Consider the following 12,092-nt stretch of genomic DNA (forward strand, 5'->3'; position numbering starts at 1 on the left):
ATTATTTAGCAAATCAGCTTTTAAAAACCCAAACTAATATTTGACGTGTTGATCAAACGTTTTGGCCCACACTGAAAACCCTGCGTTTTGAAAATCCGAACTCTGAATATCACCTTGAATCCATCACCCTCTATGTTAACGTGTGGTGAATGCAGGATGCTTTTCTTCAGCGGGGTCAGCAAGACTTGATGCCGTGACAGCTCCAGTGTACTGATGTCTGTCTTTTCCAGATCTACGCTGCAGCATCAGGGCAAACTTTGAATCCTTTTGACTGTAGAGCCAAGAAAAGCACATAGAAGCTGCATCTCTCCTTGGTTTTGCGCTTTGTGTCTTCTGTCCCCCTTTTGGTTTGTCATTTATCAGCACCTTCTGCACATACCTACACATGCTCACCTTAATTCCACACATGACTGTGCTTCATGGTTTTACTTAAGTTGTTGCACAATTGTCTGTATTGTTAGTAAAATAACCATTATTTTAAGTACATTTACCAACACCTCTCTGTACTTTGTCATGTCTTTTTATTCTTTCTTGGTCCATTTGAATACAATAAATTGTTCAAAGTCATTTCTTGCCACTTTTTAATTTGTGTTACATTCAACTGTGAAACTTCTGGGTCTGTTTGTGGCTCTTGGCAGCAAATTTGTGCTTCTCTAATATGGCTCTGTACAAGCTGCATAAGCCAAGGTTAAAATTGATTTCTTTTTTTGTAAAGATTGCACTTAATCTTAGGGGATGGCAAGAAGAAAGCCTGTAGCGAAAACTAAATATTGTCTAGCTAACCGGCAATAAATTTGCATTTACCCATCATAGATGCAAAAAAGCTAACTAGCTAACGGTATATTAGCAGCTATTTACGATAGTCGCCACCGCCTCAAGACACGATAGAAAAGTCCCACAACAAAAGAAGACAAATTGAATATACGAGATAAAAATAATCGTAGAATGACAAAATTTAAGACCTGTGATTAATGTATTTAAAACCAACATACATTTTTAAAAGAATTTAAGATATTTTAAGTCCTTCGTTATAAAGACATGAATTTAAGGCTTTTTAAGAATGTGCCGACATCCTGCTGTTTTACGTAAATCTACTTGCATCTGTCCATCTTGTGTCGTTGCTGTGGAGCCAGGTTGTGACAGATTGAAAGATGAATTGCGGTAAATACTGGGCAACATTGGAGGGAAATCTATTAGAGGGGTGAAAGGTCATCTTTCCGTCAAACAATAACTACAGAAGGGAATGGCCCGACAAAGCTCAATCCTAAATCCAAACGAGCATCTGTGAGAAATACATGCTAACAGATGCACAAACCTACACTCTGCACAGTTCTAAATAAAACCTTCCTCTGGTTAAAGATGGCGGGGTGGGGACTGCAATATCAAACCGTGGATGGATGCATGGATACTTGTTTATTTTGCATTCAGTTATTCATAAATGTTTCTTTTTTATATGTGAAAAACTTGCACAACTTGCAAGCGTTTGCAACAGGATGCCCTTGTGAGTTTTGACTGAACTGAATGCTAGTCCATGTCATACAGTAAACATTTCTATTAGAGACATTTTTGAAAATCCAAAACACCAAAAAAGCTTTTCTTATACTTTCACAGTAATTTTGCTCTACACTGTGTTCTTTCTTTAACCAATAAAAAACCCCCAAATAAATTATGTTAAGCTTTGTGTTAGTAATGAGACCAAATAGAAACCTCTTCGGCCGCAAAGCACTGTACAAAATGGCGGTAGGTCAAAAAGTTCACATAAGATGCTGGCTTTATGCGTTTCTTATTCTGTAGTGTTATTTTATGTTTATAAATCTGTGTTTATTATTGCCAATGGGTTTAGAAGGAAATTAGCCACCTGACTATAATCTCATGTACTAAATGTTCATTAGTCCGCAATGCTCCGTTTTTAAAAATAACATTGAACTTAAAAAAAAACAAAAACAGAACATCTCGAGTCAATGGGGATGTCGGTGATTGCGCCTCAACAAATCAGCTCCAGGTTACAGTGAAACACGTTTCTTTTTTCTGAATATCACACTTCAGTATATTTGACCTACATTCTGTTTCTCCTCTGCATGCTCTTCCACCAGCTCCCAACGCTTCCTGCAGAGTGAGCAGACCTGCGGTTGAAACTCGTCACATTCTTGTGTCGACAACGTTTGGCTGACGACGTGAACGTTGGATGACCGTGGGTGTCATTACGTTGTTTCTGTCAGCATTCGTTCCTCTCTGACCTTCACCTGTTTGCTTTGGCGCAGCCGATCGAGCGCTCTGGAAAAGGGGCTTATCTGCTGAAATCCTCCCCCTGCACCACCACCGGCACCACCCCGGAGGCAAAGTTAGTAATTACTTTCCCCTTGCTGCCATCATTTTATAGCAATCCATCATCATCTGGGACCTCTTTGGCTGTATACAGCCCCGTGATGGTGACAGGCGTCGCTAACCGGTCGGCAGCGGCGTCGGCTGCCAGTACACGAGTGCGGCAGCGGCGCGCGAGCTGATTTGATTGAATTCCTCAGGAGCAAAATTACGGCTCTGCGGCTAGCCGGAGCGCTCCGTCTCGCCGACTCCACGTGTAGATCTGAATTAAAGGTGGCAAGCCTTATTGTGGCCAGGAGCTAAGTTGGGAGGACAGCTTAAGATTTGAGGGAGGAGAAGAGGTGTAACTTCGGAAAAATCAAAAATCCAAAGATAGACGGAAAAGAAAAAAATATATATCTGAAAGAAAGGTTAGCGTCACAGCTGCACACTTCTGAGACGTGGAAACGAAAGTGTAAACAAGCTTGTTCTCTGGGGTATTTGGGGGTTTTGAAAAGAAGGGGGAGAAGAGGAAATAAAAAAGACAAGAACAAATGTGCCAGAATGGGTCGAGAAAGAGCAAGATAATGGAGGAGAGCAGCAGGAGGAGGAGCAGAATGACAGGATGCACAGAAAATTTTTTAAATAAAAACAAGAGTCACTGAGTTTTACAGAGAACCGAATTGGGGGTAAAATAATGAAGGGGGAGAAAAAAAAACTGGGTAAAAACAAACCAAGTGGTTACGTTGGGGATGAAACAATTATTTGAATGCATTTTAAAACCGTCCACTGGATGACAATAGGAGGTGGCTTTACAGAGAATGTTCTAAAACTTTAACAAAAGAACAAATTTTAAGATAAAGCAGGAATAAGGGGCGTGCCGTGCTGGTGTAGGGGATAGAACAGCCCATGTTTGGAGGCCTTGAGTCCTCGTCGCAGCCGTCGCGGGTCCGACTCCCTGACCCGACGATATTTGCTGCATGTCTTCCCCCCTCTCCTTCCCCCTTTCCTGTCAGCCTACTTTCATATAAGGGACACTAGAGCCCACAAAAAGAGCCCCTGGAGGGATAAAAAAAAAAAAAAAAAAAGCAGAAATCAGGAGCCGGATTTTCTTCGTGAGTCAAAAACTGAATATGTGATTTTTTTTTTTGTACTATCTAAAACCTCCATTGAACTTTGTACTGCTTCCACTTTCTGTCTGCGTGCACATTAACCTGCAGAATTTGCTTTGATGCACTTTTTGAGCTTAATGAAATATTAAATAAAGGTCAGGGAGCGATGCTTTGATAGGTATTTAGGAAAGCAAGCAAACATCAGATCCGAACTGTAACCTACAAATGTTTGCAGATCACTCCAAGCAGCCTCTTTGGACCATAGTTGTATTTTTGGGGGTTTTTTAAGAAAACTCTCATTCATGCGGCTGGTGGAGAAATGTGAACAAAGTATGAAACGTTTAAGGAGTCTTCTATCCTGTTTCTGTTAGCTCGCTGATCTGAACGCCTGACAGGACATGTTCACCTTTATCTGAATAGCATATTTCAGCAACAAGGTGGTTTAAAATGTTTGACATAAAAACATTAAAACAAGCAGTAAACATTACATTTTGTCAAGTACCATTATCAAAATCCTCAACACACACCAAATATATTGATCAATGTTCCAGTTAATGTGTGGTGTCTTGCTTTAATTTAAAGGAACTCAGTGTTGCGGCTGCTTTGCAGTTTTCTGGTAGTTTGTTCCAGATCTGTGGAGCGTAGAAGCTGATTGCTGCTTCTCCATGTTTAGTTCTGGTTCTGGGGAAAGCTTCGTTGGGATAAACCTGAGAGCATGGAGTTGATTATATCAATTAACCTTCATGACTTGAGGGGGGAAAAAATGGTTTCGATTTAAACAAGAAATCGGCCAATCAGAGCTCAACAGAAAAAGAAGCAGGAACCAATTTCGGCCAGGAAAAGCTTGGTGGTTTTATCTCTAAATCAAACTGTTAATTTAAGATAAAATTCATATTAACATGTCTTGATTTTAAATTATCAGAGAGGTAAGGTACATAAAAAAAATGCAGACTTTCCAGCTGAAGCGTCCTGGATTGGGTTTGTATCGTAAATCCTGACGTAAACGATCACCTTGAGAGTTCATTAGTCCCCGTTCGATGCAGTTCATCACAGGTTTTTTTTGTGGCAGAAAACCTGTGATGAACTGAAAAAGCTCTACAAGAACCTAAATGCCGACACAAAGACACATTTTTTTTATACCATAAAGTCTTCTGTCCATCCGGCATCTCATCTCACCGCTGAAATTCCTCCGCCAAACAACGAGACCAACACCTCCCGTTTGGACAAAAGGAAGAGATAATCAGATTCCAGCGGCTGGCAGCTGCTCATTAGCACCAGACCAAAGTGCTCTTTGACGGCTGTGTGGTATTTTTTACTTTTTGTTGTGTCCGCCGGCTTCTGCTGTGACGGCGATCCGTCTTGTGAGGCTCCCCTGGACTACGGCGAAAAGCAGGATGATGATGATGATGATGATGATGAAGTGGCTGCTCTTAGTGTGCAGGGGATCAATTGTTTGAGTGTCAGGGCCTTTACTGCTTTGATCAGTACAGATCCATGAAGTCGTGGGATGCGGCGTCAGCTACGTCAAAACCGGGGTCTCTCAATCCTGCTCTGGCATGGTAATCTACTCTAATCTACTGCAGGATGTGTGAAGAGTCTAAACTTTGGCTCGAAAGACTCCTTTGGTAAGCCTCAAGCATTTATGTTGAACTCTAATATTTACCCACTATGTGAGGACAATGATTGCATTATGACTGGAGGCTGCACAGCATTTAGGTTTCTTTAATTTCTCTCACAAGAACTTATCTACATATGTGTGAAAGGTGAATACATGTTCGGACGGATGGAGGGACGGGGTGTAACAGTAAAGAAATTTGTGCAGAAAGTTTTCAGTACATGGGCAGTGATGCCTCGGAGTTGAATATAGTTAGCTTAAACCAAAATTATTTTAACTGCGAATAATCAGTTGTCTAATATGATGGAGAAAATAAAAAGACTTCAGACCAATCTTAAGACTTTGAAAGAAGCTGTGTTTAACAAAAGTGAACACACATCACACCAGATATTTACATGCACCAACTAAAAAGACACGTCAGCCTTTTTTCTCGCAGTGTGACCTTCCGTGTCACAAAACTTTCAGGGCTACTGAAATTGTTTGTTAGATGGAGAAATAATGACAGAAACCGTGTTTTTTCTCCTTCAAAATCAGAAGCCTGTTGACACTGAGATCATGGGGATGATGATTGGCTTGATGAAACTAAAATGTGTTAGCCATAATGGAATTACAGTTTCAGGCAAAACAGTGAACCTTTCAATATCTCCAGACATCAGCCAGGAAGTTAGTGTCAATTGGTTTTCCAAATGTGCAATTCCAAAAAACATGAGAAAGTGGAAAAGAGTTCGTTGGGGTTTAATGGTAGTTAGTGGAAAAAAACAAACATGAATGTATCTAAATGTCTGGTTTCAACTGTGTGCGTTGTCGGCAACCTGTGCAATCTTAAAATGACCTCAACTGTTTCAGGTGAACACAGTCTGACTTCGGAGCTATGTCCAGAATAAACTCCACCGCCGGAAACAAAGTTTCTGTAAGTGAACAGCCACTCCCCCTCCACCCGAACGCCAGCCTCCGTTTAGCTCGGCTCCCTTCAGTCGTACAGTGAAATGAACTGCCACGGTTAATTCTGCAACTGATCCCTCTCCTTCTGTCTCTCTCCCGAGGAAGGAAGCGAAAATGAGCGAGGATGAGAGGCGGGTGGGCGTGCGGCGGTGTGGGCAAGCATTACAGACGGAGAAGACGGAGAAAGCGACGCCACCCCACCCAGCCCCCTGTAGGCCGAGTTAGCTGTGACAGAGAGCGATGTCCGCCTCCCCTCCTCTTCCCGTCTCTGCCATCCATTTAGCTCCCTGTCACTCTTTAAATCCCCGTTTCAAACACAGCCCCATTATGAGGCGACACATTAACGCCCCCTGGCCCCCCTCCGTTGCCACACCCCCTTCCAGATGATGATTCATTGACCTCCTTATCCCGTCAGACGACATGATGGGCATAGTAAGAAGAAATTAAATCTTAATTGCGTTTTCATCTTTGACAAATTTGCCTCGGCGGCGATGCCATATGCTCGCTCGCTTTTAGCGCAAACACAGGGAAGACTTTCACCGACTGCAGCACAGCACATAACGTTTTCTCTCTCTTTTTTTTTTGGTTTGGTTTCTTTTTCTCCCCTCAGCTTTGTGTGTTTTCTTCTCTATTCAGCAGGGAAACCTTGCATTCCTATAGATTTTTCACAGCGTTATTACATTATGGATTTTGCCTCCTCCAAGACAAAGTATAATAACGCGCTTTTACACTGGGACTGTTTTTCATCACCGGCAGGGCCAAAGGAGTTTGTCTGTGTGCCTCTTGTGTGGTTATGAGGGTGCATGCCTGCGCCTTGCCGAGGTCTGGCTGAGCACCTGTGCATGTATGTGTGTGTTTTGTTTTTTTTTTAATAATGTGCTGTCAATCCAGGCTTTGGTTATGGCTATTTCACTAACCCTCCCTAAGTCTCATAACGCGGATCCTCGGGGAGGCGGAATAAGTCATCGGTGGCCGGCGGCCGAGCTGCGAGTCCCCAGGCAGAGAGGCAGAAATCACAGTAATAAAGAGACACGGGGTGGGAGGGATGAAAGTTGGGAGCACATTTGAACCTAAAGCTGTCATTTTGTTGGCTGATATAAGGCAGGAATGCTGACCGCTTTGGAGCTTCTGCTTGGGTGATTTTATAATACGGTGGTTAAAAAAAAAAAAGAAAGAAAGAAAGAAAAGAAAAAGATAAGTTAGAGGTATAATGATATTAAAATGCAGTAAGATTTCTTGTTGTAAAGTAGACAGATGTCTTGTCGTTCAGAGGTTGTAAAAGCATGGAGATGTTCTCAGAGCAAGGGGGATAAATACCAGCAGATAAAATAATTAAGCTGATTTTCACACATATTATGTGTTTTCCAGCCACTTAGAATCGTTTTATGGCACGATAAAGTAACTATGTCACCGTCGGTTGTTGTAAAAAGTGCTGTATATGTCAAATATGGACTTAAAAGAAAGCCTTGAAATCGGGGCTCTGTCTCTTTAAACAAAGTCCTGCTGTTTCTCAAACTCCGCCTTCAGGAAGTCATCAAAGTCCGTCCGTATTTCATTGTTTCTGATGAGTTATCTATTAGTTTAAAATCTAAAAGACTTTGACCTGAACATTATGAATCACTGGACACTGTTTTGAGAAAACATTTGGAACTTTAGAAGCTGTTCATAAATGCACAAAAATGAACAGTTCTTTTGGCTTAAAGTTCATAATTAGAATGCAGCATGCAACGAAAAAAATAATTAAAAGATCCCACGAGATTTGGACCAGTCAAACCTGGATGTAATTATTCTATTTAGATGGCATATTGTTTAAAAGATATCACAGTTCACTTTTTTTTTTTTTCTAATTTGTGAAACAATAAAAAAAAGAAAATGTTTTCCAAAAAATATAATTATTTTTAATCTCCTGCGTTACTGGATACATTGTCACGCCACTTTGCTTGACTTCTCAACCGTGGCAGCATTCTGGGTACATGGCAGCATAACGAAACACTGACCCCGTGATGGGCTTCGGGCAGCTGGCCAAATGTTTAACCAATAACGTTAAAATTGGCATTTGGCATCTGCTGCATATTTTCCTATCTGCCCAAATCCAAAGGATATTTTACAGTTTCGCGATAAAAATGTCCTGCGACATTACATTTGGCAGTGCTCACTATAAGCATGCTGCAATCACCAACACTGTGCATAAGAAATCTATTTAATATATCACTTTCTGAAATGAGCGACAAAAAACATTAAGCGTGTCGCTTGAGTGCTTTATAACGATAATCTAATGTTTTCTGGAGCCGTGTTTGCGCCAATCGCCCACGCCGGGCTAAATCCACACAACACGTTGCTGTGCTGTGACTAAGAAGCAGGCCATCTATTAATCAAGAGTGTTTGCACCGAGGCCATAATTGCCCTCATTTGTGACTGATAGAAAAAGCTCTTTACGCAAGCACTGATAAAGTGATCTCCACTCACTTTAGCAGCACCAAACTGCTGGATGTGGAAAGTGCAGTCTCACACTACGTCCTTGCTCTGTTTGCTTCGACAGAAGAGCAAACGTTATTTTTTTCTCCGAGGGAACAGAATGGAAGACAGCAAGAGCTCCAGGGAGGGAAAGAGAGAAAGTGGGGGGGAAATGGAGATCATTATACAGTAAATTCTAATATTGCTGTTTGGGTATAAAGCTCTCCTTCCCTCCTCCGTGTCAGGGTGAGTTTCTCTGCTGAATGTATCATCTCAAGAAAACAGTGAGTCACATGTCAGAACATTTTTTGTCTTTGTTGCAATTTTAAGCTCTTCTTCTTTAACGGTGGCTTATAGCAACAGTTGGACTATACCCTGGTTCTCGTTGTTGCTTCAAAGCAAAGCATCCCGGATGACACGATTCAAAATTATCACTTTATTTCCAGTTCCCACAAACACAAACCCGATATTCACCCTTTTACATTGATCAAATTCAGCAGAAAGCTATAATGCAGAATTCACAGATTCACTCGTTTTCTCATTTTTCTGTGGATTGCAATTTAAAAAAACATTCAAAGGACCATGCAGCTTACGAAGCCGACATGCCTCACCGCAATCCTACTTGAGATGCTATTGGCATTATTTACATTAATCCTCAATGGGATCTTTACCTGGACTTATCACGTTTCCACCATAACTTTATTTCTAAATGCAAAGCATCAATAACTACTCACTGAAGACTTACCCAAGTGAGTTGCCTTGTTGTAAAGAACCATTTTCCGAAAAAGTAGGGAAAATATCAAAGGTTTTAATGACGCTGATTACGTTTGACCAGATTCAAAAGTGGAGACAATGTGTTTTACAATAAAACGCCCAGTGTTGGCCTGACAGCGCTTTCCTATTCCTAGCAAGAAAATCTGAATGTGACTTTACAGATGAAGGGGAACGTGTACAGTGGCCCCCTGCATGTTGACGAGCTGACATGTTTCTGGATTTGTTTGCTTGGCACATGTGTGTTCGTACTCACAGATATTAGCCGTGCCCTTGGGAATGGGCAGGTAGGAGCCAGCGCTCCACGCTCGCCCTTGGTAGCTCCTCTTACAGCGCCCGCAGTCAGGCCCGGTGGTGTTGTGCTCGCACTCGCAGCTCAACTTCTCTTTGTCAAACACGCAGCTGTTGGCGTGAAGGTTGCATTTGCACCTGTCAGAGAGGAAGAGGAGGCGTTCAGGACGGGGATGAAAGAGGACAACCACATCGACGCGGTGGGTGCATGGGGAAAGTTTTGCGTCTCTTGAGCGAAGAGCGCTTTTATTTATTTTTTGTCGGACAGTGGGGCTGAAAGGCAGGGCGTCCTTGACAAAGAGGTGGCGCTGGAACAAAACAGCAGCTACATCAAGAGGCGCCGGTTCAAAGGAGACGGGCGACTGCACAAACAAATCTAACATCATTATTTCCTCGATCCCTTTCCTTTGTCTCCTCCCTTTCGCCGGGGGAAAGCCAGCTCCTTTTTTAATTGTCCCACAGGAGGATGTGTAATTGTCACAGTCAAAAGGAGAGGGAATGGGAAAAAAAAAAACAACAAAAAAACAAAACAAAACAGTCAAGGCAGAGCGAGGTGGAAGCAGAGGAAAACAGAAAAACAAGGCAATGTAAATTATGGAACAAGCTCTCGGAGAACAGAAAAGGCCCGTAGCCATACCAGACAATGAATAGCTCAGAGTTAGCCAGAGGGCTAACGGTGCGAGTACCTCCTCGGTGACAAATTAACATGAGATGAGATCTCACCAGCATACATCCAGCTCTGGAAGAGGGGCTCCCTTAAGGTGCGCTAAATCTTCGCTCACATCCTGCCTCCACCAGAGACTCTGATTATCAATAAACCCGGCGCCGTAGCTACATGAATCTAAGCGGATAACGCGTCTGCTCCGTTAATTCACGAGGCTCGAGCTTCGTGAAGTGCTCGTGGGCAAGCGGGGAATTTTGAGGCACATTTTGTTTTGCGAAACAAAACGAAAAAAATATACATTACAAAAGTTGTAACAACGGATTTCAGAATGCTAATTGTTTTTCCGACTGGTTCTGTGCTTAATTAGAAGGAGCGAAATGATCTGTTAAATTGAATAAAGATCTGTAGGCTATCAACCTGTGAGGGAGCACACGGTGTGCTCTCACCACATGTCTTCTGAGATGTGGCGTGAAATTTAATTGAGAATCTGTAACAAGACTTGAAAACTGCAGTTCAAAGATGTTCTTCATTCAATCTGACTAAACTTTTGCCATTTTCCCTCTGGATTTGAGAAAGTGTTATAAAAAAATACCCTAGTCATCAGTTCTACATAGTATTTACTAAGATATGCATTACCTCCACTTTCAGATTTTTAAATTTTTATATATTTTTATATTTATATTTTAAGTCGTACTCTCCGGACGTGCTGTGTAGTTTGTGATGAACGGCTCTGTTTCTTACGTTTTATTTAAGACCTCGGTAAACTGAGCCCGGCAGGAATCGAGGAGGCAAAAAGGGAAAAGACTCAGATTTGATGAAATGCAATCCAACCTAAAGCTGACCGATGCTGCCAGAACGATGCAAATATATTGGCTCCGGCTCCGGCTGCAACGCATCTAATGTTACCCGCCGCTTCTCTGCAAAGCTCAAAAGTCCTCCACTCCCGATCCATTATAATAAAATCACAGTTTCGCCGAAGGTAAACAGATACAGAAAGCAGGCCGTGGCGTTCGTTTCAGCTGTCCGCTTTTGTCTGCTGACATTTTGAGATTTATTACTTGCTCACGTGAAAATATTGGAGCTCACGTCGGCAGACGTTTGTTGTGACTGGCGCGATTTGATGCAGTATCCCTACGAATGACAATGCATGCTCATGCATTTTGTTGTCATGTTTTTGTTTGTTTTTTTATGTAGATTCTGGAAGTTGTTTGTTTAAAAAAAAAAAAAAAAAGACAAGGATTTTCTTTTAGATCATTGTCGCCATTTTTGGAGTCATTGCTGAAGGTCACCTTGACTCTGACACTCTTTAGGTGTAAAGATAAAATCCCCTGCAGCTTACCAAAGCAATGTTAACTAAACAGTAAGACATAGTGGGCTTAATTGAGGAAAAAGTTACTCAGGTCGAGCAAATAAAGACAAAGGGAGATGCTTTGGCCTTTCTTCTCTCTTCAACGCAGAAGTCAGATTTTGTGGGGGGAAAGTATGCCTGCGTGTGTGTGTGGGTGTGTGTGTGTGTGTTCTCTTGCATACGCGCCCTTTGTGGTTTAACCTTCAGCTTCTTTCAACATCGGCAACATTTTAATCAACGTCCAGGAATGATAGCGCCGCCGGCATAATGATGGAGGCCGCCAGTGAGGCCCGCGGGGTCTCATAGCCACCAGCGCAGTTACGCTTCCGATCACGCAGCCGCTCCCTGAACGCGGCCGGCGTCGAGGAGGGGTAGAGCAGAAGACTATTTAACAGCATTTCAACAGCCACTCCTGCCCCCTACGGGGCTTTTAATGTTACGTCTTAACCTCCTCTTTCAAAAAAAATTAAAAATAAAGAGAGAGCCACAGCAGCGATGTTGCCGTTTGTATCGTTCTCCTCTCGTCTCTTCCCCTCCATCCACCTTTTAGTCCGCCTTTTAAACTCTGCTCCGGCATTTCCAGCTCATGAATAT

General features: G+C 42.3%; 1 protein-coding gene across 4 annotated transcripts in view; it reads right to left on the reverse strand.

Moving 5' to 3' along the window:
• The window catches only part of ntng1a (netrin g1a), a 321,235-nt gene that overhangs the window by 31,285 nt on the left and 277,858 nt on the right, over positions 1 to 12,092 (reverse strand). For all 4 annotated transcript variants that reach the window (XM_044104584.1, XM_044104587.1, XM_044104583.1 and 1 more), the window contains one exon: positions 9,452 to 9,624. In XM_044104584.1, the coding sequence (XP_043960519.1) occupies positions 9,452 to 9,624 (173 nt within the window). The remainder of the gene's footprint in view (positions 1 to 9,451; positions 9,625 to 12,092) is intronic.

This window comes from Gambusia affinis, linkage group LG21, assembly GCF_019740435.1.
Source record: "Gambusia affinis linkage group LG21, SWU_Gaff_1.0, whole genome shotgun sequence".
NCBI classification, from domain to species: Eukaryota; Metazoa; Chordata; class Actinopteri; order Cyprinodontiformes; family Poeciliidae; genus Gambusia; species Gambusia affinis.